Source organism: Fistularia commersonii, chromosome 12 (genome assembly GCF_037954325.1).
Source record: "Fistularia commersonii isolate RoL2024-O1a breed Wild chromosome 12, RoL_Fcom_v1.0, whole genome shotgun sequence".
Classification (NCBI taxonomy): Eukaryota; Metazoa; Chordata; class Actinopteri; order Syngnathiformes; family Fistulariidae; genus Fistularia; species Fistularia commersonii.
The window spans coordinates 14934501-14956490 of NC_141295.1; the positions used below are offsets into that span (position 1 = coordinate 14934501).

Sequence of the window (21990 nt, forward strand, 5' to 3'; positions counted from 1 at the left end):
CTGAAATCCGAGCTGAGCTCTCCCATTGGTGGAGATGCCAAGTCACGTGACACGGGAGGGGGTTTAAATACCCCCCCAAAATTCAGAAACCGTGCTTGCAGGAATCACCGGGGCATGGAAAGCCTCTGGGAATTGGACTCCAGCCCAAAGAAAAAAACAAATAACAAGAAACAACAGGGTTTTTTTTTTGTGTGTGAATCATATCTGCCTGTGTTTGCTGCTTTCAACTGATACATCTATTAGAAATATTTTTCATTCTATGACTGATGGTCATAGAATGTTTTCATGCTTTTAACGCACAAGCACATTCAGCATTTTGTAGACTATATTCAGTGTTTAAAAAATACAAAATATTCAAAAGCATGCAGTATGTTTACTGGGGACCCTACATTGATGTGTAAATGAGTGAGCAAATGGTTGGGTGTTTCCATATGACCTGTGAATGAGAGAGTGAATGTTTTTAGGCTCGGCCGGTCTTTCCAATGGTACAATTTGCACAAATCTGCATAGTATTTATCATACCTATATTATATATATATGTATATATTCACCCATTTATTTATCGATGTTCATAATTTGATGCTGCTACCCTTTATGGCCCCCAATATCCCTCGGGACAAATACATTTTTTTCCGATTCTTATATATGACCAGGTGCTATATGCTAAGCTATCAATTTTTTTTCTTTCTTTTTTTCCTGTCAGTGCTTATGTGCACGTTACCTTTCACATATGCCACAGGGGGAAGGGGGGGTCAAGGAGCAGTGATTGAATGGGCACCGTATTCACCTGGTCAACGCGGCAGGGAGGGCGTCATTTTTTTGTTGACTGCAAAATTTAACTACAAACTGAGCATTTGGAGCAGCCAGTAGTGTCTTGCCTTGTTCTTCTTGTTTGTTCGGCGTCGGAAATAAATATGGACACAGTCACAAACATGGAAGTGGATTTTCTTATTTGTGCAGCGAGTAAGCAGTGCTCGTTCACTTCGACCCTCAGTGACTTCATTTAGTTGTTTGGAGTCACTGCAATGATAATATGATGTGTGAATGAGCGAGTGAATGATCGTATGTCTCAATATGACCTGTGAAGGGTCGTATGTGTCTATTTGAGGCCCTGCAATCAACCGATGACTGGTTGAAGACTCTCTTCTTGCCAATAACAGTCAGGACAGGCTGCTTTCTCCTTTGCAAAATGTTGGTAGGTAATTTCAAATAGAAAAATCAGACATGGTTTTAGAGAAAATCTATTTATTTATTTGCACTTATAATAAAAAGATACTAGGTATGGCAGTCAGCCGCAATCTAGTGCAATATTTATATTTTATTTATTACTACTTATATATTTTTTTCTTTACAAATGTACTTAAACTGCTTTGAAAAGGATGGCCATCAAACAGAACATTGCTGTACAGGAATGTGCAATTACAATAAAGAATCTTGTTCTTATTAGTCATTCTTTCTATGAAATTAATATTTAATACTGTCTTCAGCTGGATGGTACACTTTGGCTCATTGATCTCTCTATAAACAGGATCGAAAGGTTGATTTAAAAATAAGCTTTGGTTGGTCCGGCACTTTCATAAATAAATTTCTTGATGTTGTTATGAAGCCACTTGCTGAAGGATGAGACCCGGGTAAACACCGAGGGCTTTTTGTCCTTGATGCAGCCCCGAGGTCCGAAGCTGACGATGCCATGCACTTCCCAGCCTGTGCTCATTTCACAAGCAAACGGACCGCCTGAGTCTCCCTGCAGGAGACACATACAAGTTTAAAAATGCATCGGTAACATTTGTTTTTTTCATTTCATTTTAAGTCAAGGGAACCCTAAGGATTCCTCAGTTGAAATACTAGTGTTTTGTCTCTTAAGATATAGAATAAAAAGATACATTTTTGAGGTGCTTTTCCAAATTTCTAATCTTCCCATGGCCCTGGCTATGCTGTTTCAATATGCCCCCCTCCCAAATCCCCCCGTTATTTTTGTCCAATTATGCTGCAAACAAGGCAGACAATTGCAATCAAGGCTCAGCGGTCATAAACAAAACCACTGTTACATAAACGGCAACCAGATCATTGAGGGAAAAGCAGTCTTATGTAATGCAGCGTTTGCTTACTCTGAAGCGTGAGAAAGTTTGCAGCTCTTAAACGAACTGCATTTCACATTGCAATTCCTCTGTAAACAATTCACATTCTGATGAAAAATTTTCCAAAGTCCTCTCACCTGGCAGGCGGATTTCAGCTCATCTGGTGACTCATAACCGGCGCAGATCATGGAGGGCCTGACCGTGTCCCACCAGTAAGCAGGCTTACTGCAGGTCTCGAAGTCAACTACAGGGAGCGCTGCCTGATTGAGCTTCTTAGACACTTCGGGTATCAGGCTACCTATGGTAGATTTCAAAGTAATTCATGAGAAGGTCCCGATTTTGGGGTCAGTCCTTAAAGCCGAAGATCTCCTCTACCTTTCTCATCCCCCCAGCCTGTCACAAAGCAATGGGTCCCGGCAGCCACCACATCTTCCGGCTTGGGCAGACAGACAGGGCTGACTTCCCTCGTCATATTTACGGGCTGTTTCAAATGCACCAGGGCGATGTCGTTGGTGATGTCGGTGCGATCCTGCTCGTAGACGAAACCCTCGTGGCGGATGATGCCGTCCACCTCATAGCACTCCTCTGCCGAGGGTATATCCATGGAGGAGTTCATGTGGTGCTTCCCCAGACACATTCGCCAGTAGGAGGGTTTGTTCAGTGGTCTGCACGGCAAGAAAATGATAATAAAAAAATGTGAGAGGAACAATTGTGATAGCTGGTACAAAAAAATGTTGCAAGACGTGCGTCTGGAACATGCACGGTCGTGTTTGGAGTTCATATGTCCGCATTGAAATCTTGCAACGTACAACATGAAGCAGTGAGCGGCAGTCAGGACCCATTCTTCGTGAATCAAAGAGCCTCCGCAGGCGTGCATGTATGGTATGGGGAACATCGGTGAAGCCTCGGGTAAAACAAAGTTGCTGTTATGCAAAATAAGAGCCGTCATCTACGTCTTTCATTTATGCACAGAGATTTTGACATACCTGCATGGACACTTGCCAGGGCCAAGAGTGAGGGACTGCCGCCACTCCATTCACCACCCTCATGATGCTTGTGTTGGGTTTCACTGCTGGTTTTCCGCAATTTTGTGGCCAACCTGGCAAGAGTGAATAAGGGTAATAGTCACTCAGATCCAGCTATAGTATTCTTTGGAGATTGACGTTATGGAGATACGAAACTTTAAACCTGCACGTGACTCTTTCAGATATTGTCGGCTTCTTAAAATAATGGCCTGAGTCATGTTTTTTAGAAAAGCAAAAAAGTGAGCCATACGTTGAATAAGGAGTTGATCAAAAAAAAAGTCAAAAAATTGACTCTGGCGTGTATTTTAAGAAGGTGACGATATGCAGGTGACGTGCGTCTGGCAAGGTCACCACTCACTGATCGTAATGTTGTCCCACGGGTTGGGATTAGGAGGGGGTAAAGTTGGGATAACGTTGGAATGGATGGTCCAGTAACCTCGGAATCCCTTCTGCTGATTGACGCCACTGCTGAGGAAACGAATTACGACTGTATTTCCGGTGATTGTCATGTTAGGTGGCAGAGAAAAGCCACAGAAACGACCTGCAATTAAATTAAAAAAAACACCACAGCGTACATCATGAATGTAAAGGACCAGAAAAGACGGATGATTAAATAGAAACAAATAATCTCTAACGGACTCCAACCTTGTGATGCCAGGCTTTGTCCATGGAGGATCTCCACATAGTCCACACAGTATCCTAAAGCGTTGACAGCTTGGAGCTCAAAGTGAGTGAAGCCAATATGGATGCTATTCGCTGCCGGTACGTTAATACGCCATGTGCACACAGATTGGGCTGGGTAGTCACTGGGCCAGAGAGGGGAGATGACTTCACCCAGTTCACTGCTGAAAACTCCTCCACATGGAGCTTTGTGTGATCAAAACAATATGTAAGAAAGTGAGCGGAGCATCAGGAAGCATGATCATACCCAGACGGGGAGAACATTTCATCCCGGCTTGATCCTCGGTTTCCTGCCAGGCATGTGACGTACCTTCCACAGGGTCCACGGCCTTCCAGCTGGCTCTGAAACCCGTATCGACAACCTTGTCATTGGAGGTGAATTTGATGTCCAGTGTGTCTCCATCGCTCACCAGATCGTTAGGGGGCTTTTGACTACAGAAGGTGCCTAAAGAGAAATAAACACAAACCCTTATGCTTCAAGCGCTTGTGGATCACCTCTCCCACAAGGGCTCTTTTACTTTAACATTATTCAGGCGTTATTATGATAGATGTATACAGTATGCACATAATATAAACATGAGTAAACATGTAGGCTGAGATATTGGATAAATGCAAGTGTTATACTAGCTCTTTTATAATTTTCCTCTGGAATTATTGAAGTCTATCTATCTCCCTATAAGAGAGCATTTTGAGTCAGTGAGGTAAGCATGATTTGTGCATTATGCAAAAATGTTTCTTTATTGTTGCTGGATTTAAAGGTGTGATCCAGACTTTCATTTCCTTAATGAAGGAAAGGTTTGGGCTTTTTAGATGGTTTGTTTTTACAAATGCCGCTCACATTCATGTTGGTGTTAGTTTTTGCTCAAGGTCGACAGGCACATTTTTCATATTTTATTGTAATTCGCTGTGTTTTATTCGCCTCTTGAGCCTTCTTTTGGCCCCTCCAGTCGACTGATCCGTCACAGGTTATATGAACACCTGACTGGTGACTCTAACTTTTGTCCTGATACAACCTGGCCAATCAAAATAATAACACTTATATAATGGACCGAAAGAATGACTGGAATGACCACAGTGGTGTTCATGTATTTATAGTGCAGTCACACCACGGATTTAGAAATGATCATTTTCAGCCGGAGTGATACAGGGAGCAAACGATCTCATACCCAGACTTCCGGTTCTGTCGTGGAGGCTGACTTTGTCGTTAAAACACAACTGACTCTCCTCCAGGGAGAAATTGTGGAAGTGGAGGTGGACAACTTTGCCGGCGGGAACCCTGATGGTCCAATGGCAGTCGGCGTTGTTGCTGTAGGCGGCGGGGAAACCCATCGATGAAAAATCGCCACCTGTGCCAGTCAGGTCCTTTGGTCCGCCACAGCCAGATGCTACACGGTGACGGGAGAGAATAAAACCAGCATTTACGTTCATCACGTTTTTATTTCTTGTTAAAAAGTAGACCGGTTAAAACTCGATTGAAACATACTGTGCATATCGTAGATGTCTTTACGTATAACATTTTGGATCCAGGGAACGTAGGCAGAGGCACGTGTGAACACAGACGGCTTCTTATTCATAATACATCCAATAGGGCCAAAACTAGTGATACCATGAACTTCCCAGGGGCTACTAGGGGTGTCCTGGCACACAAGGGGGCCGCCCGAATCTCCCTGTCGAAGCCATGAATCGTTAGTTGCCAAAAAAAATCGGTGGATCCGTAACAATTCAATGTTAGTGAAGAGTCACGTGTTATTTCTCACCTGACAGACAGACTTGAGCTCATCAGGCAGGGTGTAACCGCAGCAGATCATAGAGGTCTTGACCTGGAACCACCAATAATCCATTCTCTTGCAGGTGTCATAAGGTACAACAGGCAGGGCTACCTGGTTGAGGGCCTCTGCAACTTTTGCTTTTTGTGGATCGCCTGTTCAATACCAACAAAAGAACAACAAAAAAAACAATTTGTGGGTCAGTTAATATGTCACAGCTTGAACTCCTATGAGGGAAAAAATGCTTCCCGAAAGGATATCTGAGAATAGGAAATGAACCAAAATAAGAGGAAAAGCAAAACCAAAATTTGAAACACATGTAATCCTATTTTTGAGTAAACGAAAAATATTAACTCAATTGTTTACTTCTTGAATCCAAGGTTGGAGCTAGAGAGAGGGAGTTATAAATTGCATTTAAATGGCATTTTAAAAGCTGAAGCCATGAGACCTAAACTCTGACACTTAAACCACATGTACTTGGAGAAATAGGACATGCACTGAAGGCAGCATCACTTTCATTTCTGTTCTGTTTTGTTTTATTTACACTTGTATCTGTATACATCATGGCTCTTCCAGCTGTTCCATAATTTGTAATCTTGTAATTCTATTGTTGTTGTATTCTAAATAATACAACTATTGAAACACTAAGTTCTTGTTTTTTTTTTCCTTCAACATCTTCCGCTGTTTATGTCATTTGATTTGAATGAGGCTGTCTTTTTGTCAAGGGTTTGGTGATTAAAAAGGAAAAAGTTAAAAACAAGCCCACACTAAATGAAACAAAACGACAAGGTATTAACACATCAAGTCCAGAAGAGGGCATACAAAGTACACAACTATTTCAAGAGCATCGTTTGACAGAGTAAGTCTTATGAATTAGTGGAATTTTAATTGCATGAATGAATAAAATGTTCTTTTTTGGATTAAACTATAGAGGTAGCACCTGTCTCATCCCCCCAGCCTGTAGCGTAGCATCTCTTGCCCCCGGGGAGGATTTCCTCTGCAGTTGGGAGGCAGGCGTAAGAGATCTCCTTTCTGGGTGTCACCTCGCCATCCAACCTCACCAGGGCAATGTCAAATTCCACTGTGGGCACCGTGGGATACTTGAAGCCCTCATGGCGGTAAATACCAGTCACAGGGAGGCAGATCTCGCTGGGCTCGACGAAGGTCATGTTGTGCTTGCCGAAGCACATGCGCCAACGGTCCAGCTGATCAGCATAGCTGGATAGGATATCAGATAAATGCATAATACTTATACATCCCATGATACTCTAATGCCTCACAATCACAGGCACCCTAAGCTGGGGGAATTTTAAAAAACAGCGTGTTAAGGAGGAGCTGAAGAAAATTTCACCTTTTTGCCTCAGCAAAATGAGCAAAATTATTTTCATCATCATAATGACACAAATACTTGAAAAAAGACTTAATAACATATTCAGATTTTTCCTTTTTTTTTTTACTTTTATTCAATTCTGATTTCTTCTTTTTTTTTTCTTTCCATTTTTCATTGCTGGGTAGAATCATGCTTGTTATTTTTGAAATTTAATATTTTCTTCTATATTCTAATTTCTAATTTTCACATACGCAATTGTTCATTTTCATTTGCTATCGCCTTGACAAAAACCAGGCATTTCTTCTATTATTAACTGTTATTCTAGTTTTTCTGCTTTCATTTCTTCTATCAATGCCAACTTTCTTAAATGTAGCAGCAGCATTATGCTATATCGGAGCGCATTTCTAACAGCACACTGACTGAGCCTCTCGAAAGAATGAAAAACGCTAGTTTTTTCACAGTTTACTGGGAAATGACGTTGCATGGTGTTCCCTTAAAGACATTAGAGAAATTGTTCATGCAAAAAAAGTACCATAAAATTTATTATGGGATAACCCTCCCACACTCAAGACAAACAATGCACAATACACGCTACTCCGATTTGCTGCATGGCTCCGAGGGGAGCAGTAAACCCAACAAGGCATTGCCTTGTTGGGTTCACGCTCCCTAAGCTAAATGCACGGACCACTAACTGCCCTCTGAGATTACATAAATGGGCCTCCTGGACGTCTGACAAGACTTGAGAGAAAAAAATATTAAGACACTAAAAGTAGCACTCCAAATGTAGAAGGCTGACTCGCATGTAATCCTGCTGCAACTTAATGAAGGACCGGCAACTTCCTTAGGATTATGACTAAAGCATTTTATAATAGTGTCGGGAGATCACTCACTTTATGAAGCAATGAGCGGCCGTGAGGACCCAGTTCTTGTGAATGAGAGTCCCGCCGCAGATATGGCGGAACGTGGGATTGGCCTGACTCGGTGGCCACACCTGAGAACACAATAAACAATGCATGTCCACCTCTATTTGAAGAGTCGCTTTTCTACTTGTACCTCTATTGACTCAGCGTCAACATTTAGAACAATGTATAAGCTGAGTTTGACTCTAGAAAGCAGTTTTCTATTTGCTTTTCTGGTGTATACTTATTGAAAATAAAATTACAAAGGTCACTTGTCAAATTACAAATATGCTGCGACTGGTCCTTCAGAATAGAAATACACTCAATTGACTTTTTCATTTGAGTAAAAAACATCAGTTCAGCTCTGGAATAGAAAAGACATTTGGATATGCAGCGATTGTTAAATGTTTTCTCTGAAAAAGCATTATGGCTGCAAGAACAAAAATAACTATCTAAGAAAAACTCACTACTGAATCAGAAATGATGTGACCATAAAGAAAATGTATATAACAATAAATATCACTCAAATCAACTCTTTCATTATTTCATTTTCATTTGAAACCAAATGAGTGAAATATCTTTGAATGTCTCCTCTCATTACATTAACAGACTATTTTTTTTTATTTAATTTTATTTTATTTTATTTTATTTTATTTTATTTTATTTTATTTTATTTTATTTTATTTTATTTTATTTTGATTCATTTTGATTCATTTTGATTCATTTTGATTTATCTTATTTTACTTTATTTTATTTTATTTTATTTTATTTGCATTTCCAAAGCAACATTCTTCTGATTTATGACTGTGTACCTTGTAGCTTTGGCCTCTGAATCCCCTGTGGTATTTCATTCAAATTGATTGTTCCAGTAAATCAGAATTCATACAATAAATTAAAGTTATCCTCAGAGGCTATTTCAATCTTCTATAGCAACAGTAACTTTTCAAAGTCTGACCTCAATATATGATATACATACAGTATATTCTCTAAAAAGAGAGAGACAGAGAGAGATGTCAGAAAGTCATAACCCACAATCACCTGAAGCAATGGTGAATATTAATGTTGTAGTCTCACACACACACACACACACACACACACACACATGCACATTTTGGGAACTCCCTTTTTTCATAGAGAAGTGCCTCACCTGCATGGACACTTGCCAGGGCCAGGAGTGCGCCCGAGCTCTTTCTCCATTCACTATGCGTGATACAATAGTGGGAGGAAATGCTGGTTTCCCACACGTCTGGGGCCAGTCTGAAACGTGAGGAAGACACTGACGTGCGTGTTGGATGAAAGCATCTTTGCATCACTTTGTCTGTTACTACGGTTCATATTTTAAAAAAATCATTCGCTGTCACACCGAATTGACAAAGGTGGTTATAAGTTCATTCACCCCGCTGCTTTTTGGCTTTCCTGTGGCTACTGGTAGGCAGTAATGCATTCAGGGTGTATGTGTATGCGCAAACACAATATCATATCATGCGAACAAAGGGCTGATTCAAAACCAAATAAAAAAAACAGACCCAACATATCATTTCAGCATTAGAAAAAAAAAATCAAATTAGCCCTTCAGTCATCTGAGCAGCTGGAAATAAAATCCTACATTGTCTTCTGCTGCCTGTCTTTCATCTTCAATCTCTTTTCCCCTCCTTCAACTGACATTTAGGACACCTTTGGTGGAGGCCTCTATCGCTGTTTATAAAACTCTATTTCAGCAATTGGGTTGGCAGAGGCCTGCGCCACCTGGGGCTCATCCCAGGGTGAAGAATGGGGATTGGGTGACGCTTAGCTCCGAGGGAAAGTAAAGCATTTGGCCACTTCACTTTGTGTTCTTAGCATATCAAATCACTTTGCTTTTTTTTTTTTACTGCACATCTGGGTACAGGATGAAGTGAGAGGTGTGCAGGAGGAAGGAGGGAAAATGTGAGCAGGGGGGAATCAGATGAATAGAGGGCAGCCATCTGTGCTTCTTTGTAAGGAGGAATATGATATAAGAAGCAGGTCAAAACCAGAGAAATATATTATAACAAACTGAGTGTTTAACATCCCTCACAAGTTTTAATATAAAAATTAGAACTGATTGGACTTGTTATTTTGAGAAATATATGTGAGATTACTTTGTAAAACAATTTATATAGTTCCGATAATTTGAAAATTTGCTTTTGCTAAAATGTTTTTTTCATCAGAGGGTAGTTTGTTTGACTGAAATGCCAAAGCAATTTAGTAAAAAGCCTCCAATCAAAAAAGTCACTCCACCTAAGTGTTTTTCGCACCATGATAAATTGTTAATAGGAGAATACTACATGGTGTCAATTTGAATGTATGTTGATCTAATTTGGTTGAGTGAGAGTAGATACTGCACCTATTTGGATGTCGTCCCATGGATTGGGGAGAACAGGCGGCTCCGTTGGTACGGGCAGACTGGGATTTGTAGTCCAATAGGCCCTGAAGCCTTTGGCCTCAGTAAACATGTCTGAATGAAACCGGATAACCATCCTGTTGCCTTTAGTCTGAATGGTAGGAGGCAACTTAGCCCCACAAAATGGCCCTAAAATATATGCAAAATGTTAATTTCATTTGCTACAGTGATTAATACCACTTTCATGGGTTTTAAAAGTTTGAAATTCTTTATTTACCTTCATGTGCATGAGAATAAAAAATTGCATTTTAATGTCAGATTTTGAAAACACTCAGCTCACCGCGCTGCTGAATCAGGCCGTTGGTTGTGCCGTCGATGTCGTACACCGTTACTTTGTCAAAGCATTTTGAGAAAATGAAAGCTTTGTCCTCAAGATCAAAGTGGGTGAACTTGAGCGTGATTCGTTTTCCAACAGGCGACTCGATGTTCCACATGCACTCCGAATTCGCCTTGTAATTCATGGGCCAATTCTGGGATTTAATAACCCCTATTTCCTCCTTGGATGAAACTCCACATCCCTGGATTTCTGTAACACGGAGACGGATTAAGAACGCATTGAGGTCGGAGATTCTAGAGAGTATTTTTTAAAGCACAACTCACAGCATGACAGTTTGCACAAAGCCTTATTTAACATCTGTGTTATTTGGTCAGAAAAAGCCAGACAGGGCACTATAAACAGGGCACATTGGTTGTGACAATATTAATTGATTTCAAGGACGTTGTGTGTCCTGACAGATAGACATAGAGTTTGCGATTGCCATTATTTCTACTTATAATTCACACAGCCAAGACTTCACTGAGGGAATTGACAGTTACCAGATAAATAATGGCATAGTGTCATTATAAGTACAGCGTTCTACCATTTCCAGCAACAAATTGCCTCTGCATGTAAACACGAGAGATAAGTCACAAATAATAACTCTTGATAACTTTGCCTGTTTATTACTTTAACCTATGCTCATTTTATTGACCAGCATACCATTCAACCGTTGCAAGTTTTTTTGGGTGGTGGAAATGAACGTGTCTCTCTCGTCATTGTTTGCTTAAACATGATACTGGGAAAAAACGGAAGAGGAGATTTCTCTTTTAATTTAATGACTCAAACTGTACTCTGACCTGTGATTTGACAAAGTTAATACTGCTTATGCAATGACTTTGGGGATTTTATAGCTGTGTGATAAAGGGCTGAGATGTTTTACCATTAGTCTTAATGAGCTGCTTCAGCAGTGTCCGCCTCAGGTACAGCACGTGTGTGTTTTGTGAAGTTGCACATAAGCATTGGTGCACATCAACGCTCAGTACCTGCAATGTCCTCCGGATACACAGCCAACCATTTGGCAGAGAATCCTCTGTCTGTGAGGCGACTGTCAGACTGGAAGGTGACAGATATTGTTTCGCTGGCACTGACCACCACAGGGGGGAGGGTGTAGCCACAGAATGTGCCTGAGAATGAGGATGGAGGGAGGTGGAGAGAGCGATTACAGAACGGTTCAGCAGATACCCCCCAAAGGACAACAGGGGCGTGAATATGCACCATTGGGCATATGCAAGCCTGTGTGTGTGTGTGTGTGTGTGTGTGCGTGTGCATGTGTGTGATGTGTCACCAGCTGAGCGTGTCAGGTCATGGTCAGCCGACGGAGTGGAGGTGCAGATGGGGATGAATTCTTCGTTCCTTAGTCTTACACAATTATAATGCCTTGTTTATTTAGCATTTCCCAAGAGAGAATTATTTTATGTTTACTGGAACCTCTTTTACTGGCTGTGCTTTACGGTCAGTAATTTCACGAAGAAAACTATTATCAATATCATCATCATTTTTATTATGATGATGATGATGATGATAATAATAACAATAATAATAATAATAATAATAATTGCTATATATTATATTATATTATATAACACCAACAACAACAACAATAATAACAATAACAACAATAATAATAATAATAATAATCATAATCACCATTATTGTTATTATTATTATTATGTAATTGATAACAACAACAACAACAACAACAACAATAAAAATAATAATGATGATAATAATAAGAATGTATCTGTCTGTAATAGACAGAGAGCCAGAGGCTATTTCCTTCTGATCTGAATAGACCGACCAGGGATGGTGAAACATAATGACTTCAGCTGATAGGGAAGTTTCCTGTTCTTATGCACTGAAGGCTGGAAAGAAGTTTCACATGAATCGCCTGTTGAAGCTTTTAACAGCATTACACAATGTTAAGCTGCTTCATCCCATTTCTGCATCACATTTCCTTCTCCACTGAGGAGACCCTCCCCCCACCCCAATTAATCCAAATCACCAGCCCGGCAATCTCATTCCCTATCTTTGTGTTTCACTGAAACTTGTGTGTTTGTACTTCAGTGCTTTAGTCCTTGAGAGCTCAGCAATAGATAAAGTCGCATCAGCTTTACTACAGGTACTCAAGTGAATAATAAGAAGGCGTAATTTATAGTTTGCTGAACTCCTTGCGAAGACGATCCTTATCAACATTTCTACAGGAGTGAAAAGATACCGAGCTGCTTAACTATAGTAAGTCTTTGTATTTGATTCGGAGTAAAACACATACTTATCGGATTATTAATTGAGTTGTCCGTGTTTCATTGGAGTTATAGCTTACCTATAACGCTATAATCATCTGAGATGATCAGTTTGTCCTCCTTGCACTCTCCCATCTCCCCTGGCACGGCCATATCAGTGATCTGCAGTTTGGCCAGAAATCCATTGGGGACGCTTATCCTCCATGAACTCTTCAGATGAGCCGGATACGAATGTGGGAAACCTGGCGACTGGATCACCCCTTTACGTCCATTAAGAATAACCGGACCACCGATTCCTGTCAAACAACAGCACACGCATTTGATTCTCGTGTGATTTGTCACATTTGTACTTAACCATGAAATGCTCTTTTGCGAAAGGGAAGCTGATTTTGATATACAGATGAGGCTCATCTTATTCTATAACAAACAGTTCATTATGGCATATCTTAACTGGCTATTGGAAAGAACCTTTCTTTCTGCCAATAATAAATCTGTCTGATTTAATTCAGTGATGAATAGATAAAACTCAGATGGGGGTGGGGGTCCCTGCCCATGCACAGAGCCACAAACACTCCTTATTTTAGTTGATGATTTGGGCTGATTCTGTGCCGTGAAGCTGCTCGGGAAGATGGGAAAAACAACCTGTATAGGGAAATCCCACTGGCAAGCAAATCCTATTAAAATTTGGTGGATACGTTTACTAGATAAATTGATAAATACGATTTCGAGTCAGGTAAACAGGTTATTTATGGCAGCGTCTATTTGGAATCTGCTTCGGTAGTCCTATTGATAAGAAAATGGTACAAACATATGAGAGTAAAATATGGAATCTGCTCACCTGGGGATGTTGGAGGATTGGGTGTCGTAGGAATGACAACCGGAGGACTGATCTTGGTGTAGGTTGCACTGAATCCTTTGGAGGTCAATATGCTGTCGGATTTGAAGCGTACCACCATGACATTGGAACTTGACTCCAGCGGCTTCGGCATCTTTCTGCCACAGAATTTTCCTTGGTGAATGATGTTTTAGGAAAGATTAGCGGCTGCGGTCGAGTCAAACATTCCCATTATGTGTCGTCACCTTAAAATAATCACCTACGTTTTTGTTCAGGTTTTTTCAGAAACTCATAAATCTGAGTAATGCGTTGAATAGAGAGTTGATTTAGGCAAAAAAAATCTTTTTGGTCAAAAAATGACTTAGGCAGTTGTTTCAAGATGGTGACGATATGCACGCTGAAATACTTCTGATATATTCCATATGTGATATGGTTTTTAACAGTACATGGCATTCAAGTTTCTGTTAGTGTACTGCATTTTGGGACAGGATGGACTTCAAAACTCATAAATCTTTATCTTTGATTCAGATTCTCAGATAGGACACAGAAACTTGATTCATTCATTCACTGAACATGTTTACATGTAAACTATTAAAGTGACCATCAGAATTATGGTGGCAACGGATTTTCCATGTGGCCTCTTAAACAGAATTCCAACGCCGCTGAGAGGATAAAAGTCATTATCAGATCATGAGATATCTGATAGATAAACATAGCATTTGCCAATTTTTTTGTTTACACTGTGTACATAAAACAGTTAATCTGATTTTCTTTTTTTTTTGTAATCTTGCACATGTGCAAAATAAATAGATATAAATAAACCAAGGAGTCAGATTATTGCCAATGGCTGATTATTCCGAGTTCCTGGATTATTAGCATGAAACAGCATTTAATGATGAAAGTCAAATACACGTGCGCATAGATCCGTGGACAGCAAATTACAAATACTAAGCTGCACGAACAGAACAAAAACAGGATGAAAACGGGTTATCTTTCACAGAGGGTCATGTGAATTGTGATTTGGCGTGTGCGTTTGTTCTTACCTAATGACACAGAGTCGTCATACACTTGAACAAAGTCTCCGCAGACCTCTGGATCAAGGTTGAAAGCTGTGAAGCTCAGTCGAACTCTGTGGCCCTCTGGCATGGTGATCTTCCACTTATCAAGGGAGAAAGCAGTGTCAACACAACAGTTATCTCTACCACCACACGTAGATTCTCCTTTTAATATTCACGTCAAAGTACGGACGGTCCAAACCGAACCGATGTCTCCAGATTTAATAAAATCAAATAATCACTCATGAATTTAGAGACGATAATACTCTTTCGTGCCTCTTTCCTGTAATTTAACGGTTCTAACATGAGTTGCATTTTGACACAGGATTACTCGTGAATGGTTTTATCGCTGAGTCTGCTCTTGTTTGAACAGATGGTGACCCGTCAAGCCAGAGCAAGGTGAGATGAAATCATGATGACAGCCAAGTAACCACCTCCCAAACTCGGTCAAACCCCCAGATCATATGTCTTGTTTAATTAATTGCTCATTAGGACAACAAACTCTGTCGCCATGACAGCTTTTATATCTGACTCTTTTGGTCCTTTTATATTCACAGGCCGATCACTGCTAAAGGAAGTGAACACAAATGTGTAATAGACATTTTTATGTTAATCGAGTAGGATTTACGGGATATTCTGAATTTTATGAATTTTAATTTTTTTTCTTAATTTTCAAAATTCATCATCAACACATCTGATATGTATTCTCCATTTACTGTATCTGTGAAACAGCAGGGTCAGGAGCACTGTTAAAAATGAAAGTAATGTAACTTTTAACGATGTTGTACTTTGACAGATAATTGGAAAATGGGTGTATTATGCCTAAATTTAGATTTGGTTCGTTTTCACTGCCTGTGGCGCTGGTTTTTACTTATTGCCAATGTTCCGCGATGCCATCACCAACACCGATCATGTTCAGCGTATCTTTCTCTGAAACAAAAATAATCAACCCTGTGACTCCAGCTAGATATAAAGAATAAAGTACATATAGTATGCGTATTTTTAAACTGCTGCCACCCAGATTCTCCCTCTTCCTGCTTAGGAATTGAAATGATATGAGCAATACGTTTTGGGTAAGTCAGGTAGGGGTGCAGCCGAAACCAATTCCGCAGGGTATTGACATTTTGCTTGTTTAGACACTCAACAGATAAGGAACAGGCTGTTTTTATATTTCTGCATTTTTTTTCTGGGATGTTCTTTTCACCGGCTAGCTGCTAAGACTGACTTTCTGCTGATTACAGATTTGTCTGATAAGAGCAGCGAGAAAAATACAGCTTATAATAACAATGTTTATACAAAACATCCCAAAGAGATGAAGCAATTCTCAGCCCCTAATTCTGTGGGGGCTGTCATTCCTCTCACTTGGAGATCCATATGTAAATATTTTCAATATACTGATTCAAATCAGAAATGTTCTATTTCTGAAGCTGAATCAGCACAATTCACTTTGTGCACAATGTGTATAACGCACAAAAGTGAGCGCCAAACTGCCACAATCTGCACCCAGGGGGTCGCAGTTCAACCGAACTGATAGTGGGATAGGTCTTTTAGGTCCGGATGCACATTGTCATTTTGTTGTCATTAATGGCGATACCTGATATAATGCTCCGTTCGAGTAGTTCTGCGTAGGATAGCCAGGGGTCATCAGATTCCCCTTGTCACCTTGGAGAAACCCACCAGCTCCAGCTATTTCTGGTGGCAGAGATGGAGGACTCTTCACTCAAGGATATGCACAATCCTACCCCTTCTCCCACCTCATTTATTTCACCCACCATCCTCCCAGTTACTTGGGAACCCATATATATACTCACATGCAGTTATTAGGTCAATCACATGCATTTATTACAGACATCCTGCATTTCGGCGGGGTTTCTCCAAGACGGATTATAGTCGAAATGTTACCTGATGCGAGTTCTGGAGCCACAGCCTTATAATGAGCTTTGAATCCTTTCTCTGTTATTCGCTCATTGGTATTGAAGTAGACCGTCAACTTATTTGTCAATGACACAATTGGCAGGGGCTTGACGTGGCCACAATATCTCCCTGCAATAAGAAGCCGACTTTAATGCTGAAACCCAACATTGGAGAAAAGCCCAGGGTTCAGTTAACATATCACATTTTTCCTCTGGAGATCACACACAGGGGGCAAAGAACTGCTCCAGGAATCAGTGATGCGTTTTCAAACTCTGCTGCTTTAAACTCTGCAGTTTGGATAGAGAGAGCGTTTGTATGTGTGTGTGTGTGTGTGTGTGTGTGTGTGTGTGTGTGTGTGTGTGTGTGCTGTGTGTTACGTGGAGCAGTGTGCAGCATACCAGCAGGACTGTGTGGCTCAGTGACTGAGTGTGGCCATGGAGAGGGTGGTTTAGGCAGCACATCAAAGCTCAATCCCCTCAGCCTTGGACAAGCACATAACACAGCACTGCAGGCTGAGGAGGCTGATGTATTCACATTATGAATGCCTATGTATGTATGGTTGTATATATGTATGTATGTATATATGGACGTGCATATGCATGCATGCATATCTATGTGCATGTATGTATGTATTCATGTAGGTATGCATGTATGTATGTATGTACGTACATACGTATTTACGTGTGTACATACGTTAATGTTTATGTATATATCCATGCATGGCTAAATCTATATATGTATGTATGTAGGTATGACAGTATGCATTTATCTATCTATCTATCTATCTATCTATCTATCTATCTATCTATCTATCTATCTATCTATCAATGTGTGCATGCATGTATCTATGTACAGCTGATGTGTTCACATTATGAGTACCTGTGTATGTATGTTTGTATATATGTATGTATATATGTACATGCATGTATATATGTTGACATGTAAGTATGCATGTATGTATCTATGTATGTACATACGAATTTATCTATGTATGCATGCATGTATTAATTTATATATGTATGTATGTATGTCGGTATGAAAGTTTGCATTTATGTATGGACGTACATACATATTCATGTGTGTATGTATGTGTGTGCGTACGTATTTAGGTATGCATGTATATCTGTATGTATGTATGTATGTTTATATGTATACATTCATGTAGGTATGAAAGTATGTACAGTATAAACGGGTCTATGCTTGTATCTATGCATGTACACATGCAATCATCTATCTATCTATCTATCTATCTATCTGAGAAAGAGTATATGACATTTTATCTTTTTTTTTCTTTTTTTTTTTTCTTTTACCAATATGTCCCAGTGAGTCCTGCAGCAGAATGTAGTCTGAACTACAGGTTCTCGTGTCTTCCACAGCCAAATCCTCGAACGTCAGGGAGATCACCTAAAACAGAAACATGGAAACTTGTCTTGGGGGTCGACAGACATGCAGGGAGAGGCAAGATTGGCGATTTGAGTTGCTGGTCTGTGCCAGTGCATACACGTGCCACTTGATTTATGTTTATGCTTGTTTGAAAGTAGCAAAGGAAAACGAACAAACATAGGGTGATTTGGCAGACAGGAAGACAGCCGTGCTGCCGAAGGTGGAGGACTGGGGGGTTTTTGATTTCTCCTGTTGACTGTTTGGAAAAGACTTGAAGAAAATGAGGAGACAAGCCTCCCATCTGTTTGTGATGCTGCTACTGCATTCACCCCAGCTGTCTTCCTCTGCTTAGCCTCACATGAGACAAGAGCAGGAGGACAAACTCTATTATTGGTTTGGCAGCGAATTGTTTGGCGATAAAAATGGGCCTCTTTTTCCTTTTAATGAGCGTCTCTCTGATACATTTTATTACAATTTGCGTTATGATAGAAAACGAATATACATTGTTTTTAAATTTCACATTGTCTAAAATTAGATAAACGTTTTACCACGTCATGTTACCTTGTTGGGGTCCACATCGATGTTCCAGACACAGCTTCTTGAATCTTCATAGTTACTCGGGTAGTTCAAGCTGGCAAAGGTGCCTGATTCCCCGGAAAGATGTTGAGGTCCACATCCTGCATTTAATTGGAGAGCGTTATTGTGTCTGTTTGCAAACCAGAGCCGAAACCTTGAATAGTTCATAGGTTTTGATGGTTAGAGGTAACATGCTGCGGGTGAAGAACTTTATAAAGGTGAACTTTATAACATTGAAAACAAGGTGATGCAGGATATCCTGTTTTGTGAATATTGTGTGACTATTAAGAAGCCTACTAACTGCTGGATTCTCCTCAGCTCCAACCAACACAGGCATCCAAGCTGTCTGATTTTGCTTCACTTAGTATGAATAGGCTAGTGGTTCCTCTCTGAGATCATTAGTGCTTCTCTGAGCCTCAGCCCTGCAATCCTGCGGGTCAAACTAATTTTACTGCTTCTTTTCCACAATCTTATGCTTTCATCGTCGGCCGAAAACCCGTGACTTTAAGCCTCGGAACGTGAACCGACTGCTAATTTAAAATCTGCGCTTTTCAGCTCATCTCTTTTCCTCAATGTATAGCTTGCATATTTGAGCTCCTTTGGTACGTCGGCGATAACTTATTTTCCACCCATAAAATCAATTCAACGTTACCTGTCAGAAAACCATGGCCTGGCAGGTGGCCCTGTCATAGACATCAAACACGGTGCAGGAAATATATATATTTAATCTAGCAAGGGAGAGCTGGGAGAGACAATGATGGATGGGTGCATACATGCAGCTCACGATGGCTACGGCGACTCATGAGCAATCTCATTTTCACATTCACTCCATGTGGCCATGGGGCCACATGTGAGCGTCGGGGTGTAAATCAACTTTCAACTTCTGTGTGGACCCATCCAAAATGCGGTTGGACAATAGAACAACACACCAGGGTACAAATTTGGAAACACAAGGTTTCTCAATGCCGTTGTCACTTTCAGGGTTGATGCCGAATCCTCTAAATGAATCATTGTCTGTTTTTCTAATATTTGCCAGTGTCGGCTGCTTCTTTTTTCTGGGGAGGGAGGGGGAACTCTGAGAAAACTGAGGGCTATGAGGGAAATAGTTTTCCATGAAAAAAAAATGATTAAGCATGACTGAATGGTATCTGCATCGCTACATTCAAATCAATTGAGGTGCCTTGGAAACAGCATTGATTAAACAGTGTGTTATCATCAGCGGTTGCGGCAGGCTTTCCCTTGTGGCTATAGAAGCTCTGCATGTTGGGATCCTGATGCATTGTCGCGCTGAGCGGCAAAACCTGTATCATATTTTATCATTTAGGCAGAACATTACTGTCGTTATAATCACATCATCGTTATTATGTAACACAAGCCACCATATTTTGAGGGTAATGATCCATTGAATTCATGGAGACAGAGGGAAAATGTGAATAAATCAATAGGATGGAGCCTCAGACGGCTCCACACACCTCAAAGTGCCTTTCATCCGCCGCCATGAAGATGTACTCTGGAAGACTCTCATTAGTTCTAAATGCTTCAAATGAAATGGCTCATTGGATGCTTCTTTCCCCACTTGAATCACCTCCTCGTGCAAACCCACACTGTTTACCTATTTCAATTTCAAAATACAAATACCATGCCCAGGAATTGCCTGGGATCACGTTTATGTTCATCTGATTTAATTTTTATGCTCGGGCCAACTAGGTAACATGTAAATTGAACAAAATGAAAATTGCAATATTTAATTTTTGGGCATTTTATTTCAACTTTAAAATCCTTCATGATCATATTAATGTACAGACATTATTTTGTATGTACGCAATCATCCATACAAAATTAAACAAAAGGGAAAAAATAAGGAGTTTCTTAATTCAATATTGATTGAAAATACTTATTAAAACATTCAAAGAAAATAGTTTGACGGGCCGGATAGAAAAGCAAAACGCCCTGGTCTGATTTAGAGGAAATTGATGATTGATTTATAACTGCGTGAATGTCCATCATTAATGAAGGTACTGTATCTAAAAATTTGATTAATTTAAAAAAGCAAGCTTATTATGTTTTATTAAAAATCAAATTATATTTGGATTCTTATTTCATTTTATCATTTTACAAATTACACCCATATAGTAATTGATATACTGAAAGTACAGAATCCTTGCATTATAGTCAAAATAGTCACATAAGGTCACATTGGGTGGTCACGTGCTAAACCTAGAAAAAAGTCACACAGTGAGCCGTGACAGCGGAGCATTAGATCAGCATTTTACAAGGATTACTGTGTGCACCTTAATGATTCTCTTTGAGAGAGTTGTTGCTTTGTTTTAATGGTCATTTAGCTTCAATTGTAACGCCAAGAAATTATCTCAGTGTTCCCCACACAGCTCGACATCCTTACAAATTACAAACTATTACTATAAACCCACAATTTGCTCAGAGATGTTAAACAAGAATTGAACTGTCTGAGTATAGGAGATAACATTACATTAATTTTATTGAAACAGACCCTAATACATTTGTGAGTATATATTCAAACGTTCTTCCCCGCTTCTGTCTTCTCTTTTACATTTCCCATGACAGCTGAACCATCAACATCATTTTTTTCAGGTTATTTGTCCTTGCGTCAAAAGGAACAATGGTTATTATGTTACCATAGTCGTCTTTGAGGGAACAAAAATGCATGTTAACCCTTATAAAAACTTCCAAAATTAATGTTTAAAGGCAATCTTGAAATCATCGTAGGTTGTTTGTATATTATGATTTTTTTTTTATTGCATCCAAACCGGTAACGACAGGTCAGAGCAGATTAAAATAATCAAATGAATAATCCTGAAAAAGTTTATCTCTTACACACTTACCATAATCATGAGTCGAAGTGTCGGATTCATCATTGAGGTACAGCACCAAAAGGGCAATGGAGACTCCAGTCATGGAGAGGAAGAGAAAAATCAGGCACTTTTCTAGGATGCTGAGTTTTCTGGATCCACCGCAAGAACTCCCCGCCATTGTGGTCAGTGGAAGAGACTGGGCAGAATGTGCCGCGCAAAAGTTCACCGGCAGATCAACAGCTCTTGCGGGTTCTATATATCTGTATACATCTGAACTTTGGCAGTGGAAGGAACCTTGAGCTTGCTCACATCTGCGATTGCGGCTACGAGCCATAAACTGCACGCTATTGTGATAGTGTTAGTGTTGGTGCGTTAATGAGTATTGATTATGATTTGGCCCCGATTGCGGGGGTCATTAGGATATCTTTACAAGGATCAGAAATAAATGGTAAAAGTCAAATCTCCCACCACACGTCTTGTCCAGCATGATCAGAAGCCACTCATTAGTAACACTAATTCAGATTAAGAATCACAATTATCATGTGATTCTTTAAAAAAAAAACTGTACATATCACAATTGTACGTCATAAATTGCTTTCTTCTGTTGTCTGTTTTCATGCAACTGACAGCAGGTGT

The 21990-nt window shown here is 40.1% G+C and overlaps 1 protein-coding gene across 1 annotated transcript; it reads right to left on the reverse strand.

The window, feature by feature from the left end:
- Positions 1–1424: 1424 nt before the first annotated feature.
- Positions 1425–21532, reverse strand: LOC147228954 (ovochymase-2). The gene is made up of 25 exons (XM_086156183.1): positions 21385–21532; positions 18509–18624; positions 17875–17968; positions 16553–16693; positions 16245–16342; positions 14639–14753; positions 13599–13769; positions 12841–13056; positions 11504–11644; positions 10482–10727; positions 10145–10330; positions 8927–9036; positions 7771–7871; positions 6491–6768; positions 5542–5705; positions 5268–5451; positions 4951–5169; positions 4095–4229; positions 3749–3970; positions 3462–3644; positions 3065–3177; positions 2888–2982; positions 2454–2743; positions 2216–2376; positions 1425–1744 (listed from the first exon to the last, which is right to left on the reverse strand). Exons 1-25 carry the CDS (start codon positions 21530–21532, stop codon positions 1544–1546), a joined length of 4128 nt encoding a protein of 1375 aa, XP_086012309.1. The 3' UTR covers positions 1425–1543.
- Positions 21533–21990: the final 458 nt, after the last annotated feature.